Source organism: Astyanax mexicanus, chromosome 6 (assembly GCF_023375975.1).
Source record: "Astyanax mexicanus isolate ESR-SI-001 chromosome 6, AstMex3_surface, whole genome shotgun sequence".
Classification (NCBI taxonomy): Eukaryota; Metazoa; Chordata; class Actinopteri; order Characiformes; family Acestrorhamphidae; genus Astyanax; species Astyanax mexicanus.
In genome coordinates, this window is record NC_064413.1 from 25107741 (window position 1) to 25134522 (window position 26782).

A 26782-nucleotide genomic window follows, 5' to 3' on the forward strand; every position below is an offset into this window, starting at 1 on the left:
TACCTTAGCAGTGTTTTTTATCAGCTACCAAGCTAATAGAATACTAATAAAATACAAATATTTATCAAGCTAGCAACTTTAGCGGTGTTTTATATAGCTAGCTAATTATTAAATACTTGCCTAGACAGTGTTTCTTTTAGTTTTTTTTTTCTGTATCTTAGTTTTTAACTAGTTAGCTAGTTACCAAGACACTGACATTTCACTGTGTAATTTTTCAGTGAGCTAACAAAAATAGCACTGCTGAGGTATCTAGCTAATTAACATAGTTAGCTGACTTGTTAGCTAGCTTAGGTTAGCTCGGCTTACATTAGCTAGCTAGCTACTATCTTAGCTAGACCTATATTTACAACTCATTATCCAGCTGGAAAACATTTGTTCAGAGGTAATTTATAAAACAGGTTATAAAGAGGTAGTAGACTGCCATTAACCACCATTAATGTGATTCTGAAATCTTTATTTCGTTTAATTAATGTGAGTGTAAAAATATACTTAAACCTGCCTTTTGTCTCTCTGTTAGCTTTCTCTCCCTTCCTGCTCTGTGAACAGCAGCACTCAAAAGCAGTGCTGGGAGGAGGGCAGTGTCAATAGTCCTACAATTACCTGAAACTAAGACTTAAAATAGTTAAAAAAAAAAAAAAAAATAGTTGTTCTGTCTTTTTATTTATCTGTTTAGCACATCACTAATAAGTGCTTTATAAAGAACATACAATGAATATTCATTCCCTTTTGCTACACCTCTCTAAGGATTACCATTTAGGAACTAGCAAAACAACTTGAAAAATAAGCAAAGATTACAACTAACAGTTTTTTTCCCCACTTAGTGATGTAGCTACCAGTAGGTCACTGCAGTGTTTTATACATAGACTGTATATAAAGATGGACGCCGTGTCGCCGTTCCCATTCATTCAATGAAAATGAAGCCAAAATCTTCCCCCATTTTGGCGATTCAGAGACCAGAGTCTGCGCAGTAGAGACCAGAGGAAGGAGAAAGGCTGTGGAGAGACCGCCTACTCATTTAAATAACCCCGCCCCTGAGGGCTGCCTCGTGGTCACAGACTGCAGAGCGGGGCGGAGCGGAGCTGACGGTCTGTTATTGGTCCCGCCCATAAGCAGCCCTTTTACCATAACCACATCTTTTTTGAATAGAGCCGAATAAAGTTTTAAAAACCGAATTCTGTGGGGATATAAAAATTTGACAATATAAGCAGAGGTTACACTAGCTGTTACATTTAAATAATGGAGGTAGAATTACAGTATATTAGAAAAAAACGTGATTGAAAGTTGTCTGTTTTGCCATTGAAACCTATGGGGATGGGTGGAGTTACACAGCTTTCTGAAACCGAACAGCAGGGGGCACCCGACCTGTGGTGGCTTCACTTTTAAGAGACGATGCTCTGTCCAGCTATGTACAGTCTATGGTTTTATATGTGTAGATGAAAGGCCTTGTATCTACAGCCTGAATACAGCTGACTTTAAATTACATTCGTTGTTCCTAATGAAATCAAGTATATTAAAAAACACTATCCTGCTTTTGTTGGAGTATCTCCCTGCTATAAGATCCAGCTCATTACTAACTGGTCAACCTTAAAAACATACCAGCTAATGTTTTTAGAAGCAACTGTATCTTCTGCTTAGGGAAGGCTTTCTACTGCATTTATGTATTGCATTTAGCGAAAACCCTACCTCACCAACTCACCCCAAAAATAACTGAAAAAGTACCACCCTTCCAGACAATACAGTTCTACTTCTCTACAGCTCAACAATGGGGGCTTTTTCTTGATCAAATTAATTTTACTCCACTGAAGACTTAAGTAATATCTTAAAACTATGCCTTGTTTTGCCTCATTTGACCTCTTTAAGTAAAACCAAACTTGAAAATCGTGAAACAGTGCGATCATTAATATAAGCTCAAGGATAAAGCTCAGCACCATCATTCTAAAAGATAAGCTAAATAAATTTAATCTGATGATGGGCTTCCTAACTAGCGTTCTCTATTGAGAGAATTCTGGATCGGCTTAAAATCTATACATAGCAAATCTTTATAAAATTATTTTTAAATCTTTGAAAGAGGCAAATACATTTTTTTAAAGATTGCACATGCCAAACACCTGTTATCAGTCGCTGTAACTAATTTGATGGTTTGTTAACATTGCAGTCAGTGTTGTTTGCTAATGATTAGTATTTAATGTACTAAAAAAGGGCCATGGCAAAAACAATTGAAAGAGAATACTGTTAAAGAAAATTGAACAGGGGATAAGAAAAACTGATGGGGAAAAGAGTGTGAGAAAGAGAGCGTGATAGAATAAGAGAGAGAGAGAAAAAAAGAGAGAGAGAGAGAGAGAGAGAAGCTGGGTTTCCATGTTTCACAATTTGTTCTTCCAAAAAATAAAATCATTTACATATTCAACTTCTTATCTGCTTCTTCGAGGGCAGGGTAACAGTGAATCTGAAGTATACCCAGGTATTGATGTTTACTAATTCCTGAAGATAACAGTGTAGGATAACACTGTGCGCAATAAACTGAAAGGATTTAAACATTTAATAGCTGTCTTCAGAGCAGTTCTGACTCCGTTAGCCGTCACGACACTTCAGAGATGCCGAAGGCCAAAAGCCCATTTAATGAGAGCTGAAATTCCTCTTTCATTTTACTGTCGCCCAGCGAACCCTTAGGCATTAACATTACCACAGCAAACAATGCTGACTGGCTGTCAAGTTTTGTAAAAACTTGATTCCATCATATTTTTTTTGCATTTGTCCTTTATTATTAAATCTTTTCTACCTTGGCCAAGTGTTTTGTATAGACATGCCCCCAATCAGTTTTGCTGACCTTGATTTTGCCCATTTTGTTTACCTAGTACAAATAGAGTACTGTAGATAGAGTATGTAAATGAGCCGGAATATTGACCTTGTTTAATTAATTCATATTATGCAATATTTAAGATTTAGGTTTAGGGTGTTTCAGTTTCATGGTTATATAACGGGAATAACTAAACAAGTCCTGTCTATGGTCTTACAGTTATTCAAAACTAGTGGTTCTCCTGCTATTTTATTTTGTGGTAGCACAACTATGCTAACGGTGCATGTCCACTGGCACTTTTCTTCAACGCAGGTCGCCGTGCCGGATCTCTCGGCTCGCCGCGTGTGGGCGTGTCCGTGAAGTTTTTAAATTAAAATGAAGCAACAGATGTAGTCAATCATAAGTTTAAGACTTTACATTTTTAGCAAACCTCACCCATTTTCAGTCTTTCTTCTGTGTTTAAAAGGCGCCTGCTCTGTGTGTGTGTGAGGCTCGTCTGTGTGTGGCGTGGTAGCCTGCTGTTCCCCGATTGGCTGGACGCAGCAAGGTGGCCGGATTTAATTGAATAAAATTGAGATCTGCCCAACTTTCGTGCCGGAGGGCGGGGCCTTACAGTCAGGGCTTAAGTGCACCGTAAGATTTGCTACTAATTTTCACTGTGTTTGGGTGAATTGGGTAAATTGACTCTGCACTCTGCATGTTGGTTGCAACAATACACAGCACATTTCCTTGTGCTAAATCAACACAGTGTTCAAATTTAACACTAATAGTTTGCTATCTATTAGTAAAAAAATACAGTAGCTATGTGTGCAATATATTTTTTATGCACAAAACTCACAATTTACAAAAAGGTTAGATGGAGAACCCACTAGGGTGAGAGAAAGAAAGAAAGAAAGAAAGAAAGAAAGAAAGAAAGAAAGAAAGAAAGAAAGAAAGAAAGAAAGAAAGAAAGAAAGAAAGAAAGAAAGAAAGAAAGAAAGAAAGAAAGAAAGAAGACTGAAAGATCTAAAAGAGACGGAGTGATGTGTGGAAGATGGAGATAACTCACTTTGCCCTGGCTGGTCTCTTTGGTCTCTTTGGAGCCCTGAGCCAGAGCATCGGTCCTGCTTTGAGAAACAGTGACCTGGGGAGACAACCCCCTCAGGTAAGTCACTCACAACAAAATTATTATCCCTTTTTTCTTCAACCAACATAAGACAGAAAACCTGCAAGACCCTTAGTCTTGGTGTCTTGATCTTCTCAGTCTAAATTACTCTATTAATTATTAGGGTTTCTTTTCTTTTCCATGCACCTTTCATATTTATTCAGCATGCTGAAGGGAACAACAATATGCCTTGTTCAGGTCAAGCTGAACTTACAGCTGTGCTGATAGTCTTATATCCAATCATACTCTCATAGAGCAAGGTGCTGATTACCAGTGAGAGAAGTTTCTTTGTTAAGCAGAAAAGGTGAAAGTGACGAGCATTGCACAGTTAAATCCAAGGAGAGATCTCAGCCAGGAAAAAGATTAATGGGAGAAAAGAGAAAAACAGGAGAATGGCATGCCAGGTGGAGAAAAGGTGGTATTAGGGTATAATAAATGAGCACAAGTGGGTTATAAGTTGCTGAGGTCAGATGAGAAGAATCTGTCAAAAATACAATTAGAAAAAGGATGTAGGGGGGAAGTAGAGCTTCATTTAATCAAGCCAGAGTAAAAGAGTAGTGTGACAGGGCAAAAACACTATAGGTCATGCAGCACTTTAAATGCACGGTATTGATTTTAGTTCAAACCAAACTGGTTGTCAGGAATGAAGAGACAAAATACAGGGATATAACAACACCTTTCAGTGTTTCATTCTGTCAAACAAACAAAATCTGGCGAAAAACAAACAGAACAATAAAATAATATCTCAATCCAAATGTTGGAGCATTGTCTAGGTTTGCATTGTCTAGGTTTGCAATGTCTAGGTTCACAGTGTTTCAGTTTCACAGTTAGTCACTGTGTATAATTGGACAACTACCTCAGCACCAACACTTCCCAAACACCAACTAAGCTGCATTTCCTTTTCTTTCCATCTATGATCTTTCAGTTCCTTGAAATAAGTCGTTCTCAGACTATTTTTAATGTGTCATTGCAATGCTAGAAATTGCTATTATTTTTGTTTGTATTTAAGTGAAGTGAACTTTACAGCACCAGTAGACTGGCTGAGCAGTCCATGTACAGGGGCTTGAAAAAGTATTTGCCACCCTACAGATAGCTTTAGTTTTTGCTTTTTTGTCATACTCTGATTATCAACTACACACTTCAATATCATACAAAGCATGAAAGGCCTGTTTAAGATCATGCCACAGCATCTCAATCAGAATTTGAGTATGCCACTACAAAATCTTCATTAATTTTTATTTTTTTTAGTCATTCAGAGTTGGACTTGTTTGTGCGGTTTGGATCGTTGTCCTGCTGCAGAACCCAAGTACGCCTCAGCTTGAGGTCACAGACAAATATCCGGATATTCTCTATTAGGATTGTATGGTAAACAGCAGAATTCTTGGTTTCATCTATTACAGTAAATTGTCCAGACCCTAAAACAGCAAAGCAGGCCCAGACCACCACCACTAAGTTTTACGTTTAGTATAATGTTGTTTTTCAAAAATTATGTGCTTGTTTTATTTCAGATGTAACAGGACACAGGCACCAAAAACTTTTGTCACATCAGTCACAAACACTTTTTCACAAAGGGCTAGATTGGTTTGTATAGTTTTTTTTTCCATAATAAATGAAATCATTATTTAAAAATAGCTTTTTATTTACTTAGGTTATACTTGTCTGACATTAAAGTTTGTTTAATAATCTGAAAAATGTTAGTATGACAAAAATGCAAAAACAAAAGAATTCTGTAGGGGGCAAATACTTTTTCACACTACTGTATGTTGTAACTGTAGTATTAAAATGGATTATGGCTATTAAGCACATGCATAACTTGTTGTTTTTTGTTATAAATAAACAACACTGAGAACATGTATAATCTTTTTTAACTATTTGGAACACATATATATGCATATTTTTTTTTAGCAAATTGCCCTTTTCATGTTTTTTTCTTGATGTAACCTTAACTAGGCTGTAAGAATGTTGATTCTGGGCAGAATTCCTGATTATCTGGCTCTAAATAAATCTGGTTCACTGGTTTACAGCACCTAAATCACTGATACTCTCATTTAATATCACATAACATTATTATGACCAGATGGAGTGACAAAATGCAGTTTCTGTTTAGTTGGAGGGCTGCAACTCACCAACACTGGAACCAGGGTGAATGCAAATTCCTGCATGTCACTATCCTAAAATTCAATCATAAGCTTCAGTTGGATTCCCCTACCTTTCCTCCTCCAGGCTGGTATTTGATGTTGTCTGTGGAACCAATCTTGGAGCGTATATTTTTAATATCAGGTGCCGTGGCTGTTCCGGGGCGGGCGGCTGTCCGGGTTGTGGTACTGGTTGTAGTGGTACTGGAGCTAGCTCGGGGGACACGGGGCACAGGGGGCTTTTTCTCTGGAGCCGTGGTGGTTGTGGTGCTGGTGGAAGTGGCAGACTTAGTGGTACGAGTGCGTGCAGCAGTGCTGCTGCTAGTAGTGGTAGCGGGTCTAGGAGTAGTTTTGGGTCTAGTGGAGTCTGTAGGAGGGGTAGAGAAAAAATATCTTAACATTAAGAGAAGAAAGACCACAAAACAGAATACTTCAGTAGGTATGTTGCTAGATACACTGCTGCTTAACGTGGGTAGGTACAAAAGTCACACTGCAGAATGTGCAAGATCATGTAATATGTTCAATTTAATTAAATGCTACACCTTTTCTGCTGCTTTAAGCAAAATAAAAATAAACAATTTTCTGTCTGTGACATATCTGCTCGAGACAAATCACATCAGCCCAGTGAAATTTAATTTTCTTCAGTCTTTGAAACACAGACTGCAATATAAACATCACAACATGTTGGACCACAGACTTCAGGCAGAAAGTCCATATTACTTAATGTCGCAATATATACTGCAGAATAAAAATCTATTGCAATGTCATTTTTTTATAATAACTTGTAGTCCTAATATGATGGCCACCAGCCTAATATAAATCATATGTCTACTCATAAGAGTCAGTCAGCATTTTTTTGCCAGAAGTCTGACTATATATACATGCCATGCTATGTGCATTATTTCACAGTAAATGTGAAGTATGTACCTGTAGTCTTCAGAGTGCTCGGCTTCTTGTCCTCCGCTGGTTTGTCAGTTTTTGTTGCTGGATAAATAGAAACAGAAATTAGTACTCACTTAAAATAAATTAATGTCTTAACTTGTAAGGAATTGCTCTGGCATGGCTATACATAGCCTTATTCTAATAGACATTCCACCCACACAGGTATTGGACATCTGACAGCATCTTAAAGGAAGGGTATTCATACATGCCTTTCACACCTGGCTCATTTAAAATTTGTTCGATACCAATACCGCTATAGTACCTTGAATTCGATAGCGATACCCAAACAGTACCTTTTTTAATACCTTTTTCTAAATTGCAACCGAAAAATAAAAAAAAGCGATAATTATTCTTACATAACAGATTTTTTTAACAGCTGACATGAGTAATCTTATTCTCTTACAGTCACCATTAGAGGCTCTATGTTTTTTGGCTCTTGTTGGAACAAACTGACACTGAGCATGTTTGTGGCACTTTTTAAGAACAAAAACAGCACTACTTTAACTGTTTAAACTAGAGTTCTTTTTATGGAATATTAGCATTAGATTTGCTAAATTAAATTATATTTATATAAGTAGTGTCAATCACATGAATTAAAATCATAGTTAATTTTAATAATGCTGGAAGTTCCCAGTATTATTGTGAGGGAACAGTAATAATAGTGTAGTGTTTTTCAGATTTGGCAGACTAAATCATTTTTTACTGTATTATATTATCTCAATATATATTTTTTAGAGAGAGAGGGAGGAAGACTGCACGAGTGAGCGAGTGGTAGAGAGACAGTGTGAGTGAGAGCGAACCAGAGACAGTACGAGCGTCTAAAAGATTTCAGCTTAAGCGGCGGTGTGTGGATTATGTGAATGATCTGCATTTCTTTGTGCGCTTTGCTTGTGTGCAGCAAGGCGCTGTGGTGCTTGTTTTTTGTGCATGCTCTCCGCATTTGGCTCATTTAAATGTGTTTCATGCAAATTAGCAAAAACAGGCACCAAATTTGTTATTTAGACCTTTTTTAAAAAAAAAAAAGACATTGACATTTCAGTCAATGCCTTTTGATATCAAATTTCGATACCCAGCCCTACCTGGCTTCCCTTTCTATTTAACATGCCATTACAGGAATTACACTACATCACATCTGAGACGTTTGGGATACTTTGTAAACATAAGTCTAAGTCTATCACAGTGACCAATAAATTATCACCTGCAGATTAAAAAAAAATATGTAAATTTAAAGTGAAGTAAAGTTTTGTTACCTAGTTAACTAAGTCGTCTAAGAAGTTGTGTAGCCAAGAGAAGTAGTAAAAAAGTGTGAATGTGAATGCTATAGAACCGTGGCTCATAAACATTTACAAAAAGTCAATCAAAACAGGCCTTTATAAACAGAGCTGTTTAGACACAGTGAAAATAGTGTGGTTAGTGCTTAACCCCTTGACCATAGCCAAAGAGAACCATTTTTTAAGAAAGAAAGATAGCACAGGTGTAGTCTTACCCACAGTGCGTCGTGCAGTGGTGGCACTTGCTGTGGTGCGGGAGGTAAGTGATGATGTAGGTTTACTTGCTGCTGTGGTAGAGGTACCATTTTTGGGGGCAGTAGACCGGGCTGGGGCAGCTGTGGCCTTTGGCACTGGTGGGCGTCTCTCCGTGGTCGCCTAAACCAAAAAAAAAAAAAAAAACATTGCAACTGAATTCTGCTTGAGGGAACTCTTTTTAATGAACTTTTCCAGCCATTTCCATTGCTGGAGAGTTCTTAAGACTGTTGGATGAGAGAATCACACAGAGGATCTAAACTTGACCAAGAATACACTCTTCTATTCTGTCCATGCCCTACTTATAATACCAGGACTGTCCAATCCATTTTGGGACAGTGTTATTGCAAGTTTTCATTTCAGCCAAAAATAAGTATACAATCATTTGTATGAAGACTGACCAACTGATTAAAATAGAATCAGGTGTGCTGCTGGTTTTTCACCAGCCCACCAGCCCATTGCACCCCTCTGCAATGTAAGTGCACATGTAGGGTTATCCAGACACAGTGAAATGCCCATGAACCTTTATCAGTCCCCACACAAAATAAAGGATAAATATTGCCTGATGTCCTTCTGTTGACATTAACTGCCTTTCTAACCTTGACTTAATGAGAACTGGAAGGACTACTCTTCCAGTCAACCAAACAACACACACATAGGACACAGCAATTTATAGTATACTGGCAGTTATATTCTGCTAATTTGTCTCTAAGTCAGATAAGAAACATAAAAAGAGTTCAATTGCAACAGATGGGTGATGGGTTCATTTAAGAAAATAGGTGATATTCTTTAATCAAACCTCTCTTGTCAATTTTTGAAAATGATATTTTAATGTATTGTGTTCTATTGTCTTACCGCATAGCCAGCATTATTTTTGCTTACTTATTAAAAATTATTTTTAAAACATTAATTTATTAAAAATAAGTTAAAAGTTTTTAAAAATGATAGAAATCTAATTTTAATAGAAATGTATCCATAAGTTTGCCAATTGATTTATTAGCATACTGTAAACTGTCAAACAGTTAAACACCCCAAGTGTGATGTAAATATAAACATAATATGCTTCAGCAGCATAGCAAATGTGACATGGTCAGTTCAAGGACAGCACTGTTGTAAACTGAGCACAAAGAGGGCATGTTTGCAAGGTGAAGAGGTATGAAGGCAGGAAGGTTGAAGGGTTTCAAAAATGAGATTGAATTTTTCATTTTTAAGGGATGACAGAGGAACTCACCTTAGGCTTGACCTCGTTGGATGCTGAGGTTGTTGTGGAGGGACGGCTGGCAGCCGAAGCGGGCCGCTTGGTGCCAGCCGTGGTTGTGGGTACCTTGGGCACGGGTGCTTTTTTGCTGAGGGTGGTGGAGGTGGTGGTTGTGGAGGTAGGGGTTAGGGTTGGGGTCGGACGCTTGGGAGCAGCCACAGGATTGGATACGGTGCTTGGCCGGGGCTTTGCCGAGCTCGGTTTTGTGGCCCCGGCAACAGGCTGCATGGATGGACAGCAAACCCAACAAATGGAGAGCAAACGAGTAACAAAAGAATAAAAGGACAAATGATAACTGCGGCAGGATACAAGCAGCGGAAGCACATGCAAAATGCTTTTTCTCCATTAGGGAAATAATAAATGGCTTATTGGCCATTACTTATTAGTAACACTGCAGTTGTCAAATCTTAATATATACACAACAGTGTACAATATGTGCTCTAATAGCTCATGAAAAGTAAAGTACTATGTCAGCAGGTGCAATGTATGTTGGCTTTTTGTTGTTTTTAAAGATATTTAACTTGTATTTTACTTGTGTTTAAAAAAAAGCATTAGAATTAGAGCCAGCAGCAGCAGCAGCATGACCAATGGAGAATGGCAGGACTGAAAAACAACAAAGCTTACCTTAGTTTTCTTGTCTGGACTTGGCAAGTCTTTTGCTGGGGTGCCGTTGCTTGCCACAGGCTTCGCTGCTTGTTTCTTAGCCTTCTCAGTTTTGTCCTCCTTCTCCACTTTGGCAGTTGTGTCTTTTTTCTCATGTTTTCCAGCTTTTTCAGTTTTCTCAGTTTTCTCCTGCTTGTCCACTTTCTCAGACTGGTTGGTCTTTTCCTCAACTGTCACTTTTTGTGCTTCCTCTTTGCTCACCTCAACTTTCTCTTTTTCTGTCTTCTGTTCAACTTTTTCTTTTTGATCTTTGTCTTTCTCTTGCTTCTGATCTGGTTTGTCTTTCTCAGCTTTGTCCTTCTCCAGTTTCTCCTCTAGCTTCTGATCCCCTTTTTCTATTTCAGCCTTTTCTTTTTCTATTTTGTCCTTTTCGACTTTCTCCGTTTCTGCCTTCAACTCTACCTTTTCATTTTTGTCCACCTTCTCTTCCTTGTCCATCTTTGGCAGCAGATCCACAGCCTTTACTTCTGGGATCTTCTCTACTTTTTCTGGGATTTCCACCTTCTCAACCTTTTCTGTTTTTTCAGGTTTGTCTGTCTTTTCATTTTTGTCAAACTGCTCAGCTTTGTCTGGTTTATCTGACACACCTGTCTTGTCCACTTTGTCTATCTTGTCAAATGCATCAAGCATGTTGTCTTTTTTGTCAACTATATCGACTTTGTCAGTCTTCTCCACCTTGTCCAGTTTCTCCACTTTTTCTTTCTGGTCAAACACATCAGACTTCTGAAGCAGCTCTAGTTTTTCCACCTCTGGCTTGTTCTTCTCTGTTTTGACTGTTTAAAAAAAGAGAAGTGAAAGAAATTAAAATAACCCTTTTCAAGGTCACAGAGTAAGCAAAACACTGAGAACACCCAGCTGCTCTGAGAACACCCAACACTGTTGAAAACAACAAAAGAAAAATTCATATGCTTACATTCCTCTGTTATCATAATGTATATATATATATATATATATATATATATATATATATATATATATATATATATATATATATATATATATATATATATATGCTATTATAGGTATATGTTTGAGTAAAATGAACATTGTTATTTTATTTCATGAACTACAGACAACATTTCTTCCAAATTTCAAGTAAAAATATTGTCAATTATTTGCAGAAAATGAGAAATCCCTGAAATAACAAAAAAGCTGCAGTTTTCAGACCTCAAATAATGAAATACAAAGAAAACAAGTTCATATTCATATTCAAGTTTTAAGAGTTCAGAAATCAATATTTGGTAGAATAACCCTGGTTTTTAATTACAGTTTTCATGCATCTTGGCATGTTCTCCTCCACTAGTCTTACACACTGCTTTGGATAACTTTATACAGCTCCTGGTGCAAAAATTCAAGCAGTTCAGCTTGATTTGATGGCTTGTGATCATCCATCTTCCTCTTTATTATATTTGGTAAAATCACAGAAACTCATTATTTTTAAGTGTTCTCTTATTTTTTTTTTCCCCAGAGTTGTATATAAGACAATGAGCATGTCAGGCCTTGTTTTAACTGATTTACCAAATAATTTGGCAACTTAAATCATGTATATGTAATGAAAAAAGGTCAAATTATATACACCAGACATTAACAGTGCAAATAGCTGGGATGCTACATATAAATGTTTAGTGTTTAATAAATGTTTATGTATTTTTTTATTATTTGTATTTTATTTGAGTTGAAATTGTGAAATTTTTCCACTAAAAAGCAAGACAAAAAATACATTCTGGATATTTAATTTACACAGTGGTAAAAAAGCAGTAAAATTAACTGAAAACCTGTAAATAAGTATGTTTGACAGTTGGAATTCTGACTTCAGCCAAATGTTTCATTCAGTTTTTTTTAGTCAAAAGAAATAATTTTGGGGCATCCGCAGCCATTTTATTAATAATGGTAAAAATAAATATTCTTATAAATTGTTACTGGTAATATTTTTATTATTTTGTTGTCTGTTCTTTGGCAATACTGTATGCCAAATGTTTTACAAATAATTTTCCTAATGTTGCTTAGAAAAAATCAACAAAACCACACTAGTCACACAAATGTGGCTATGAAGAAATCAGAATGTGTCATAAAAATGTATTTGTTGATGCCTAAAACACAAAAGCATAGAGACTCACTAGAGACTCACTACCTCAAAAACAGAACAATGCACTGCATAATGAGAACTAGAATCGAGACAAGAGCCCATTCCATTCAGCCAAATGACCATATTCTACAAGTATAATCAGGAGCATCAAACTTTTTACCAACCAACCGTCTGGGTCCTTTTCTTTTACTGTTCCCTACTTGAATTTTGATTAGTATTATATCATGAATCAGTTTTGCATAAAAATGTTTTCAGTGTTTATTTGAGACACTCCACATGCAGTAGAGAGGGAGCAGACAAGTGTTTTGTTTGTGTCAGTTAAAAGCATCCAAATGCAGCTGTTTAAGGTGAAGAATAAGAAACAGACTGAGAAAAAGCAGATGTTCATATATCTACAAACATCACATATAGTGTGTCAACATCTGGATTGATTCATTCTGAAAATAAAATGTTTTTATCTGTTCTTATTCTCTAAAGCCTGCTGCTGCTGCTGCTGTTGCTCCTGCAGCTGAGAAGTGTAAACAGCTATGACTCTGCAATTTTCAAATCAGTGTTTTATCACAGACAGAAAGAAGATGCATTAACCACCTGTCTTTTAACTGTGACTTTTGCTTGTTTGGAAAAAAAATCTGTTGGTAGGGTCTGCTGTTTTTGTAGTACTAGTCTTGCATAAATAATTATATCAGTATAGACCTTTTGCGAACGTATAGGTGATTAGATTTGATGGATGCTTTACATTGATATTTGCTAATGTATTTACTGCACTCCGGGCTAATACGTTAAAATATATGCATTTAATTGCCAATGTCTCTCTCTCTCTTTCTCTCTCTCTCTATATATATAAAGCAATGTATATATATATATATATATATATATATATATATATATATATATATATATATATATAGAGAGAGAGAGAGAGAGAGAGAGAGAGAGAGATAATTTAATCCAGATCCTGGTCACATGAACTGACCAGGTCTACTCTTGTACAGGACTGCTAATACTACTCTTATCCCCCTGAGTAATAGTCAAAAGTTGCTCCGGAAAAGAGAATCAGCACTAATTCTAATAGTAAATGTAAGTATGTAAATGCTGTTAGGTTGATTTTATAGGAAACACCATTCAGAAGAAAGCAATTACAAAATCATGCCATTGAGATTGTTCCTAAACAGATTCAGAAATCTGATTATAGCCTAAAATTTCATAATGGGAAATAAACTACATTATAGCCCCACTGTGAACAAAACCAAATGGGCAATATGATTTACAAGCCCCATCCTGAGCTTACTGCAGTATATGAGGCAGCAAAAACTAGTGACCTGGATATTGTACTATTGTACTACTCTCCACTTATAACAAGGCCTTTTCATCACTGCTAAAATCATTACCACAGGGCTTGAGAATTCAGTCTACATTAGTAAAATCTACCAATATTCTTCATTAATTAACTAGTCAAAACTGTTTTTTCCTCAATGCTGAGAGACATAACCTCAATTGAAAGTGTCAGAGAAGGGTTTTTAAAACCTGTTCATTTGTTATACTGCTCAGCAGGAATTCAGCTCAGAGGCATTCAATCTGACAACAAAGCCTCGCTCCCAGCTAAATAAAAGACTTCAAACAGTATCTACCTCAGAAAGCATTAAGTCTCCAAAAAGGACTCAGCAACTGCAAGGCTGGATTTTTCTATAGCAACAATAAAGGCTTTCAAACAACAACAATGCCTTAAGTTTAGTCAACAACACAACCGCCATATTTTCTCTTTTAGTCTAAGATGCTGCTCCTATACCTGGAGCCATGAGCCTCCCATCAGCAGAGGGACCAAACAGAGGCATCAGATAACTGACAATTGTTTACCCATACCAGCAAAAACACGTGTATAATTGCTTATCTTTAAAAAAAATTAAACTGACACTTGATGCCGCACCATCATTTTGTGACTCAGAATAGCAGCAGGTCATCTTCAGTGATGAGTTCTGCTTTTGTCTCGGTGCAGAAAACCAACACATCCCCATGTAGGGGCATGCAGCGGTCAGTGCCAAGATCAAGGTTTTCTTATGCGTCACATGTCCAAAAGGTCTGGTGTCATGATGTGTGGTGCAATTTTGTAAGAAGGCAGCTCACCTTTTGTCTTCATTACAGAAGTATTGACAGCCCAGTGTAACTGCAACCTGTGGCCCTATTTTTTGTAAATTCCAACAGGACAACAGCTGCCAATCTCAAGAGCTTGCATTAAAAGCACAGATACTATGATTACGTCTTGTATGTATGTATGTATTGTTTGTATATTTGCCATACTGCTGTATATATAGCTCAATAAATATGAAAAAGACCTGCCCAGATCAGATTTATTGTTCCTCTTAATATTTATCTTCCTTTCGAATAGCATTGCAATTTGTGACTTCCAAAAAACTATGTCAAAACAGAATGCTTTTATAATACTGAGGAGCACACAGTGTTTAAATCCAGCCTACACACCAAGACAGCACCACATATGCCTCAAGACAAGCCAGAAAAGACAAGATATTATTTACAGTAATGGTTTGGTGAACACAGTAATTGTATGTTTTAGAGAACGTGGACTTCTAATGTCACATCTGTTGTTATTTCTGAGTATATCAGAGCACATCTGTTTATGCAGTGCTAAAAACAAATTCTCACTGGGAATAAAACAAAGGTTAATTAGGTGAATCTGTTTTTAAAAAGATGGTATGATGAAAAAAATATATGCTTTCGTTTCTTAAAACTGTACGCACTTATAGCCTAGGATTTTAGTCATCCCCTATAGGAACTATGATTCACATCAACTAAGAAGAAAAATAAAATTCAGCATGGCATTCTCTGTAGGCATTGCATTCTCTGTACTTCTTTCAGTTTTCCTCAACTAACCTTGCAAAACAGGGCATGAAAATAGGCTACCAAAAATAGGTTAACACACATTCCATATACCACTGTGATATTAAAAAGGGTAGCTTTCATTAACAAAATTGTTAAGTGATATATTCATGCATATTGCTCAAAACAACACCAAGAACACAATGTATGAGGCAAACAAACATGATCTGAAAATGTTGTAAATGTTGCAAGTCGGGTCTTTCATTCAGGCTTGCTCATTTGGTGGTGGGGAGCTAAAGGGGGCGTGTCTGGTGGTGGCACCATCGTGTCGTAAGCTCAAGCGAAGCAAGCTGGTCTGGCTCTAGGCTTCAGACTGCTGTGATAGTCTGTGAAATCAGTCAGTGTGATCTACTAGCACAACTGAGCAGACGAGTAGCAGTGCCGAAAGGTAATCAAAAAGGTTTGCTTATGTATACTAGTGACTTACTCAAACCTTAAACACTGTTTCTTTTATCTTACTGCACAGAATCACTGTAAGTTACTTAGCACTAACACAGCCTTGCGTCACCTACCCTCAGGTATAGCAAATGGATTGGTGTAGCCAGCGCTGCCATTGACTGCTCGAGGTGTGACCGGCACTGGCAGCAGTACGCCCTGGTCCTTGTCAACAATCGAACCTTCAATAATGTCCTCCATGGGCGGATATCCTCCGTTACTCTTAAGAGGTGGAAAGGGGATAAGGTGCAGGGTAGTGTCACCGTCATGTCGCAGGTCATTACGAGTGATCCCAGAGGCATATAGGGTCGGCGGAGGTGTCGGGGGTTGATCGTCGGACACAGTAAGAGAGCGCTTCATCGCTGCAGCATGTGGCCGGCGGGGCCCTCCAATTGGGGAGGCCAACTCGTCCAAGACTCCTCCACCTGGATACTTGTCTGGCAGCTCGAAGCTGGCTGGCACAGAAAGATGAGAGCACTCAGACATTGCCCTTCTCATGGCCTTCCTCTGCTGTTCTGCCCGACCCATGAAACAAGGTTCAAGTTCCTCTACCTCCTCCTCGTTCTCATCTGACGATCCCTCAGCCCCCTGCCGTTTACCAAGACCTTCATCCGAACTCTGGAGGTAATTGTCATTGACAACTCCAATGACACAGTAGTTAGGAGGTGCTGAAGGAGAGGCTGATTTGCCATTTGCCTCTGTGCCAAGACCAAGAGGTGAAGGATTCCATCCTCCTATATTGGCTGGTTTCAAAGATTCAAGGGGAGACGGGACACCGGTGTGGGCTGAAGGCGATCCTGAAAGTTGTGAAGGAAGTGCCATCCCATATTTACCAGGCGATCCAGGAGAAGCAGATGAAGACAGGGGGCTCTCTGGACTCTCCCCTGTGCTGCCAAACGATGCGCTCCCTGGAATAGTACCTCTTCCTGGCACCTTCAGCTCTGACTCCATGGCCACTCCTGTCGAAGGGTCAAAGAAGCAGAGCTTGTCTTCATCCGTCAACCCTGGGGCCCTTGGGGCACCTGCAAAGTTCCTCGGAGCCCCCATGTCACCTTGCTGCCAATCCCATCCTTGAGGTGCAGAGGGTGTGGACATTGAAGGTACCTTGCACAGCTCACTGTACTCCGAGAAAGGAGAAACAGGTTGCTGGTTGGAGAGAGAGGACATGCTTTTCCCCTCTGGCTTTGGTAATTGATCCCTTAATTAATTTCCTTTGTCTTCTTTTAATGCACCTTTTGTTCTTTCTTCTTGACAAGAAACAAATGCTGAGATTTATCCTTTGTGATTGCACTCTTCCTGGCAAAAGATGCAAGTGTGTGACGTTGCGTCTCTCTCCGTCTCTACACTCTACAACTGACTAAGAAGCTGGGAGTCTGAGCACAGCGCTCTCTCTCTCTCTCTCTCTCTCTCTCTCTCACTCGCTCTCTCTCACTTGAGCACACATCCACTCTCTCACTCTCACTCCTCTTTCCTCTCCCCTCCCCATTTGACATCCATTTCCGTGTCTTGCATCACGTGGCCTCTTGTGTGCCAGCTTATTCGTTGCTCCAGAAAACAGCTCACTCCCATTCCACAGAGCCCACCCCCTTTGCCTTGCTCGTTTTCTCCACGTTGTCCTCTTTCCCCCCATCCTTTCCTTCCTTTCCTGTTCTACTTCCTCCTCCCATTTCTGAACAGCTACTATCTTTCCCTGAGCAGTAATGCTTTAGGCATAATTAGAGAGAGCATGGAGAGACTTCACACGTAATCTTTGACTACTGGGGCGTAGCTTATGCCTTTCCCCCAAGGATGTCATGCGTATGACTGCTCTCCAGAGCAACTGCTTCTTCTGGGTATGTTCACAGCCTAGATAAATCCCCCACCAGTCATTTACTGTCTACTCATATTGCCTGATTCCGCACCAACCAATCACATACATGAATCCATACCAGAGTAACGCCTGGATTTCACCGCCTTCCTATACATTAACATGCCAATTCAGGCTGCCTATTTATTCACTCCTCTGCTGACTGTTCTACTTTTCTTCCACATACCCTGCTTTTGCAGGCTACCAGCAGGGGGCTTTCCTCATCAGAGCCATCAAGTCACATACTGCCAGAATTTGAACCCTTCCTCATCTCATTCCTAATTCTCTCTAATGCTCAAGAAGTTTATCCTTCCCCCCTCTGCAGCACTGATCTTCATAGCTTGCATAGGCATGCTTGAGTGTGAAACAGTACCTCAGGAAAAAGGCTAGGTAAAAAGAAATAAACAAAGACGGGAGATGCTGGACGGGCGGAAAACAATGCCCCATGAAAAAGCCGAACTGAAGCCTGTCGTCTCTGATCTCGTCACATAGGAAGACTGCTTCAAGACATAAAATGAGAGTTGAGGCAGACAGTGAGGAAACGCATAACATCCATAAAATCCACACCAACCAGTGTAAAAGTGGCAAGAGCATAGCGATAATTAGAAAAACCTTAATTTCTGAAATACATTATCAGAACCTTCGGTAAATTCTTTAAACCATTTTTTAAAGTTTGGATCTATGCATGTTTTTAAAAGACACCGGTAAGTTCAAAACAATTTTTCCATCCAAGCAATGGAATATTAAGAATAGCTAAGCTTATGCTCATTAACGCTTATTAGCCTGATGACATATTTTATTTAAACATTTTATTTAGACCTCTGAACAGACAGTCAACAACTTGCACATTACAACAGCCAATAATACAGTTTAGAAAATCACTAGGAGTGGTTGCATAAAGACCCATATAGATCTCACTAGAAATAACTTTTAAATTCGTAAAAAAAAAAATAATAATTACAAACAATTTTATTATTTTTACAAAAATGGTTCTTCTATTGCACCAATCAAAATACTTCTGTACAGAGGGTCCTGCCATGATATTTACATGATATATATCAGTCAGCACTCCCAGTTCACATATAACCCCACCAGACTCATCACAACAGTCACGGTGGTTACATAAGCAATGGCACTGCTGAGTTTAGTTTTTGCCTATCAGCGCTTTCTTACCCCTGCACCAGGGTAGACTTGTTCCACCAGCCATACTGTCCTGACCTGCTAATGAACATGGCTTACATAAGCTTTAGTTCAGTCAGCTGTTAATGTGCTGGACAAAGACAACAGACAGGAGATGACTTAAGAAAAAGAAGACTGCCATTGTCTGTCCTGAGCAGCACAATGTGCGTTTCACTTAGTAAAACTAAAGTCATCCTCCAAAAACAGGGTGTTAAACTTTGATGTAAAATGCACAGAGGTAGTAAAAATTATGAAACTGCAATGCAAAAAACATGACAATGTGTACTGTGAAAATGTGACAATATATCAAAGAGAATGAGCTTGTCATTTAGTACAGTACAACTTATGACATCAAATGACCTTGCAATGGGCACACAAGTGTTTGGACAAAAAAACACCAATCAACAAGCCCAATACCCAACAAATTAGCAGCAGTTATTATTTTTCTGCATTTAAACTGTTAGAAGAGCTAAACGTGAGCATCACCATTTAACCAATGAAACAATATAAATATAAATAAAACATAAAACCAGCTTTCATACAATATAGGGGTATAATCATTTTTGCTGACCTCAGTATTTCCCTCTGTGTTTACTTAGCAGGAAGTTGGTATTGCAACTTAATTAATTAAAAAGATTGCTTTATTTTATTGATGTGGTACAGTGGATCTCAAACTTTTTAGACCACACACCACCAATGACCAAATTAAACACATTTACCACACACATTCTTATAATAGTAATTTAGAAGTGTAATTCACACATACAGGTCATATATTTTGTCAATTGTTAATTATCTGTTGTGTGGGGCTTACTTGGTTTTACAGTCTGTAAGTTAGAATGGTAATTTGTTTGCTTGATTATTGTTTCTGGTTAATACAGTATTCATATTGAGATCTCCTATATCCTATTGTGAACTACAGTGTTTACTACCTTATTTGGCTATGAACTATAATGCAGAAACTGTTGTGAACTCCTGGTGACTGTTGATTGATATAGCATATCTTGTGGCGTTCCACAGGGTTTTACTCTAGGGCCAATTAAACTGATGTTGAACAGTAGTTCTAAGAAAGAAGACCTGAGGTTTAGCTTACATACAAGTTCTAAAAGTTAAAGCACTAAAGACAAACAAAGGTAGTGTTAAAAAAGAACAGGTTGAAGTTTTGTAGATTTTAGTTATTTTTATTTTAATGCAAAGAGATGTTTTTTATTCATCTAGTGTACCAGCTTGGGATGCTTCGAGTACCACAGTTAGAGAAACAATGATGTAGTATATTTGAACATTTTACAGGCCTAGCTAAGTGTTATCGTTATCAATTTTCATTATAAAACATTGTAAGGAATTTGAAAACCAGTACTGTAAATTTAATTTAATAGGGGGTTCAGGTGTAGCTCTACAATTTTATTGTTAAATAACATCTCCAAACAAAAAAAATAATCGTAAAACCAGTAAAGAATCTAACATTGACCTATAAGCATAATTATCATTTCTCTTTCTCTATTTGACATTTACTTTATCATTCATTTACTTGTTTAAAATGCAAAGCTTTTGTGTTTTTTTTTTAACTACACACTATGGGTAAAGACATCCCTATGTCTGCATAACAGCTAGGCTTTTCGTAGCAAGCCACTGAGCAGCTGGCATACTTATGGCTCCATATGATTAAGCCTACCACCAGCGGGCCAGAGCTCTAGAGCTGTCAGATGTGTGTCTTTTGGCCTAATGAGTGACATTCAAGCCCTGGTGAAATGGGACACAAAGTCATTCTGCAGTGATTACCCTGCTGGCATGTATTCGCAGAATGTTATATAGGCAGAAAAGCACAAATGATGACCGTGTGCTTTTACTGGGTCAGAACATTGTACCCTTAATATACTGTACTGCCCAACGCCCTGCATCAAAAAAACACTTGGACTTGGACTGACATGGTTGAAAACGTACAAATATGCTCACTCTGGCAAGAGAAAATGTCAGATGTGGCCTATATAGCACAACACACACTGACAATACTGAGTATGACCCACCATCCAAACAATAGCTGCTCTGTGGTAGTCCTAACCACTGATGAACAGGATAAAAGGAGGATAATAAAGTATGCAGAGAAATTGAATGTACAGTTAAGTAATGGATAATGTAATGGATAATGGGTGGAGAATCAAGGAGTTGGTCATAATGTTATGCTTGATGGTGTGTACTATACGCATCCAAAGAACATTTTAGACACCCTCCTCTCCGTTTCAGTAAATTATTCATAGGATACACTATATTTAGGTGAGCTTAACTTAGTAGAGTGCGCTCCTTGACTGAAGAGCACAACAAATCTCATTCCTCGATCCTCACAGCTGCATGGAGCCGCTGGCATAGCCGGCAGCATTAATCATTGTGAAGGTAGGAACGCAGGTGGCGGGAACACAGACAAATGAGTGGGAATGCTGGTATGCAATAAACAAACGTAAAGAGGGCGAGATGGACTCGGGCGAGACTGCTCGGTTACTATATTTAGCTCTGTAACCCCCAACCCAATCTCTCCAAAGAACTGCTATTGTTTCCTTGATCGTCTTGTTTTTCTGCTTCCTTAAGTCTCCAAAGCAACTGCTTTCAATTGCCATGGCAACAAGAGCCTTGTCACGGTGGTGGCTGCAAGTGGGGGGTGTGTACGGGGGGCCGTTTGCGCTCACAGACATATTGATCTCTGGAACATGGCGGATGCGTAAGGGGATGACGAATGTGAGAGGAAGAAAACAAGGTGGGGCAGTTGAGAGGAGACAGACTAAAAGAAGCAGAAACTGAAATCCAGATAAAATTAGAATTCAGTCTTTTGAAATGGCTCCGCTGAAATGGCTTCAACCCTCTGTTTGAATCCTGCGGATGCTAAATTCTATGACATGGCCGACTCTTCGGGAAAAAGACATGAGTGATGACATAAAGGCAGTGACCATATGAACTCATATCATATCAAAATGAGAAATCATATCAAAATAATAGATTAGCTTCTCAATATATTGACTTAGCATCTCAAAAGATCAAGGAATCATCTCAAAATTATGACTTGGCATCTTAAAATTGGGATTAGTTTAAAAAAAATAATGACTCAGCATATCAAAATAGCAAAAAATCATATTAAAATTATGACATAGCATCTGAAAATAAGGATAAGTATCTCAAACTAATGCTCAGCATATCAAAATAGCAAGAAATCATATTAAAATGATGACATAGCATCTGAAAATAGTGATTAGTATCCTAAAACAATCATTTATTTGTCCCAGAAATATTAACTTATTTCCTTAGCATCTCAAAACAATGACTTAATATCTTTAAAAAATAAGTGTGTGACAATAATAACTCAGTATCTTAAATTAATGAAACCAAGAGACCTTTGTACAAAAGACCAAGAAATCATCTCAAAATGACGATTTAGTATGTCAAAAATAATAAGAAAGTATCTCAAAATAATTACATATTAAAGCAATCATTATCTCATAACAATGGCTTTATATCTCAGAACTACTTCTAAATAGTGACTTAGTATCTCAGAAAAAAGCAGCACTATATCAGCAATACTCAAATACATGCTATAACCATTCATCATAAAGTACCCAATCTATAGAGCCTTTCAGCAATATAACCAATGGACTGTCAAAAGCTTCTAATGGCAAAAAGCTCAACCATAGGGCTGCACTGAATTTGAAGAGGACAGATTTTCACGACATGGCTAGTTAATATGTATGAGCTGCCTGTGGGTAGAGCAGTCTGCCAAAATCAGATTCCTTTCCACTTGTGTTCCATGCGTCCCAAGTTAATTGCCTCTGTAGAGCTGCACACATGCACAAAATGTGCTGGAACAAAGTTTCACAGAAGCAGTTCACTTAATTCAAACTCAACAGTCATTTCTAGGGATGCACTAAAATCTCAGATACCAAAACATGTTGGTTGAAAATGGTCAACAGCAGCGTTTTTGGTTTCAGCCAGAAGAAAATTTCCCACAAAAATATTAATGCATTAGAACCTGTGTAATGTAAAATGCAATAACCGTAGAAGAGCTGCCTTATTTGTCTTTTTTCCCACAAAAATCATCTTTAATTTTGGTTTCAGACAGAATTAGTAACGATTCAGAATATTATTGCTAATTTCACATTAGGATTAAAAATGTTCATCTTCGCTAAAAATAAAAGGGTAGGTTTTGGGAAAGGGAAGTGAAAGCAGCAAGCAAAAGCGAAAATCTGGTGGTTTAAAGAAGACACTGTTTATAGAAGATACTGCTCCCATCTTACTGTTCAGTTATTCATCATTTAGACTCAGGGGTAGATTTAGAAGGGCTATACTTAGCAGTGGCATCAGATCCTAAGATTTAAAGTATATAGGTGGTGGTGTTTTTTGCTGCATTTTTGCACTGATTTCTGTGATACGACACTGATTTCTGGAGTCATTTAAGGTGAATTTCAGGGGAATTTGATTTATTCTGAGGGAAACTTGATGTAGATCCACCCAGTAAAGGCTTAGCCCCTCTATCTATAAATCTCTAGAACATCCCATAGCCAGAGCTTCAGTTAAGTTCATTCTGGCTTTTGGCAGCATTAATTAATTCCCTACACTCTTAAAATAGGGGCCCCTTTAAAGAAGAAGGTCATGTCCTATCCATCTAGCACCCACTATCAGTCCTTCATCCAACTCTGATGATTCATCTTACCCTGCCATGGGCACACTGACAAGTGTTAACCCTACTTACAGGCTAACACCTCACAACTTATACATCCCACAGCCACCGACTGAGGTAACAAACAAAAAAAAAAGACATCCTGCAATACCATGATGTCTGGCATGCGAGTGTACATATACAGCTCTGGACCACTTTAGTTTCTGAATCAGTTTGTCTGATTTTGATATTTATAGGTATATGTTTTGTGTAAAATTGCCTTGTTGTTTTATTCTATAAACTAAAAGAAAAATTGTAATTTAAAGCATTTATTTGCAGAAACTGAGAAATGGCTGAAATAAAAAAAAAAGATGCAGAGCTTTCAGACCTCATGTAATGCAAAGAAAACAAGTTAACATTAAAAGTTTTAAGATGTTCAGAAATCAATATTTAGTGAAATAATCTTGGTTTTTAATTACAGTTTTCATGCATCTTGGCATGATCTCCTCCACCAGTCTTACACACTGCTTTTGGATAACTTTATGCCACTCCTGGTGCACAAATTTAAGCAGTTCAGCTTGGCTTGATGGCTGTGATTATCCATCTTCCTCTTGATTATATTCCAGAGGTTTTAATTTGGTAAAATCAAAGAAACTCATCATTTTTTTGTAGGCTCTTATTATTTTAGAGCTGTATGTAAAACCCATTTAGATTAAACTAGGGTGTAATACACTCTAATCACTACAAGGCTTCTTTTTCTCTTTTAAAATGTTTCTACAGTACTGAAAAGTTTGTTGACCCTTTTAGGTGCTTTACAGAAACTTATACAACATACAAGATGCTTATAATAATCTTATAACCAGGTATTTTATTCTTCATTTAAATTTTATTTCAAATGGTTCTTTGAGTTTTGACGGTTCTATATAAAACCAGTGCCTTTAATGAAGAAAAAACAGAGACCCCAGTGACTTCTCCATACGGGCGAGAAATGACAGATTATAAATGACAAATCCAGACACTTAGGCTAAAAGGAATTATTCACTCATTGGACGGCATGTCAAATTTGAACTCAATCTTGAAGAAATGACTGTCTTATTAAGCATCTTAAATTTGACTGCAGGGTCAACTGGAGGAATGCAGCAATAAAGTAAAATAAACATGAATGTCAATCACTTTATTTTACAATGAGAAAAACATTGCAATCATCCTACAGCTTTTCCTGACAGATAAAAACTGCACTTTAATCACTGATTTAGATTAAACGTGTTATAACTATGAATAAGTTTGATACTACATGTCATTCACCTAATCTAGTATTCTTATGAACTGTTCTTCATCATCATGCATGGAAAGGGGGTGCTTTTAATCATCATACAGACTGGATTATGTCAACTGAGTCTAAAATACCCCTAAAATACAAGCTCTACCCTATCCAGTTTACTGCATTAAGAAGTATACCGTGACTATGATTTGACAGCAGTAACTTGCAGTCCATTCAGGTCTGCTGGAAGTCACTAAACAGCACTATATCTAATACTAACTTTGACAAGATCTACTGATCTACTGTGTGCCAACAGTGGCTGTGTACTGGCAAGCACCTAGTGATACGGTACAGGTCACAATACAGGGATTACAATCAATATATTAATACATTTAAATTCATTTTTTTTTTTTATTATGAAAGTTTAGGGAAATGGTCAAAGTGTAAAAACACACCACCATATAAATGAAATAAGAGTACATAAATAGTAAATAAATGTTATGGTTGTATTTTTATACAAACATAACTGTGGGCTCTAAAGAAACATATGATAGGGCAGTTTGTGGTTTAAACACAAAATAAAAATAAATCTGGCACCAATTTTTGCATAAACTATTTGTATATATAAAAATTGTACAGTGCAGTAAAACCTAATATTGTGACACTTTGATATATAATTACTTTTTTTACACTCTAATATAATAGTTTTATAGATAGATTTAATCGGTTTACATCTATTGCTCCATTAAACAATCATGCCAAACACCCATTTAGGGGCTTTTATTTCTCCTAAGGGAAGCCTAAGTAAGGGCTTAGTCCCTCTATCCATAAATCTCTAGGTTATACTACAGCCTGAACTTCTCTAAATTTCATTCTAGCTTAGCTGTGTTTGGCAGCTTTTATTAGTTTCTTTCACCCTTAGAATAAGGGCAAATTTGTAAAACTAAGACAAATAAAAGAACCCTTGATTAAATGGATCTTTACATTGTAAAATTCAATTAATTAATCATTAAAATTGCATGAGCTTTTTTTAAGGGGCCAAAGAATGGTTTGACATTTGCATACTACATTCCACTTTTGTCTGTTCTAGTTCTAGACCTGCTGGGTGTTCATATGATTGTTGTATTTTTCGCACTACAAGGTGCACTTAAAATCCTTTATTTTTTCCAAAAATGGTCTTTTAATCCAGTGCGCCTTATGTATGACTTTTACCAGTCAGATATAAAAGAGCATTAAAGCCACTTTGCTGAAGTACAGCGTTATACGGGAATTTCAGTTTAGTTCTCCAGCACCAGTGCTGAAGTAGCATTAGCCGCTAACTGCTATTTCCCTGTTCAGAGGTATTATCGGTCTATAGCTTGCTTCTAACCCCAGCTAACACTGTTGGAGCGGTTAACTGCTAATGCTAATGCTAGTGCCTTAGTGCTGGAGATTTACATCCTGCGCTCGTTTGACTTTTAAATAAAGTCTTTTTTATTACAGTTTTGTTTACTTAGCTTAGCTTTACTTAACTTAGTTAGCTACCCTCCCCCACCCAGCCGTGAGACCTGCTGAATTAGAAGTTCCTTATAGTGTCTCTTAAAATGAGCCTTATAATTAGGTGCGTCTTATGTATGAAAAAAGACCAGAAAATAGATTCACTGATAGTCCGCCTTACAGTGCAAAAAATACGGAACTGAAGATCCATCTCCTCAAAAAGCACCTAAATCAGCACTTATCTTTTAGGTGCATTCTCTGTATTCATACTGACTTTTGCATTTAGCAGAATTTGAGCTTGAGGTATATTTTGATTCTAGCTTCTACAAACTAGATATACAATTTAAGTAAATATTAAATCACTTTTTAAGTTGCTCTGGATAAGAATGTTTGCTAATGTCTTGAATGTAGATGTAAATGTAGGTTGCTAGACTGCTTAGAAACATCTCTTAACCATTGGTATGAAGTGTGGATGCTTCTAACCATCATGTAGACTGGATTATGTCACC

General features: G+C 37.6%; 1 protein-coding gene across 15 annotated transcripts in view; it reads right to left on the minus strand.

The window, feature by feature from the left end:
- Positions 1-26782, minus strand: part of LOC103034726 (microtubule-associated protein 4) — a 121365-nt gene that overhangs the window by 15352 nt on the left and 79231 nt on the right. For 12 of the 15 annotated variants that reach the window (XM_049480460.1, XM_049480452.1, XM_049480458.1 and 9 more), the window contains 6 exons: positions 10424-11235; positions 9773-10021; positions 8505-8664; positions 7004-7060; positions 6151-6443; positions 3846-3920 (listed from right to left, as the gene is read on the minus strand). In XM_049480460.1, coding sequence (XP_049336417.1) covers positions 3846-3920; positions 6151-6443; positions 7004-7060; positions 8505-8664; positions 9773-10021; positions 10424-11235 — 1646 coding nt within the window. The remainder of the gene's footprint in view (positions 1-3845; positions 3921-6150; positions 6444-7003; positions 7061-8504; positions 8665-9772; positions 10022-10423; positions 11236-26782) is intronic. The other 3 variants (XM_049480457.1, XM_049480453.1, XM_049480459.1) reach the window with 2 other exon arrangements.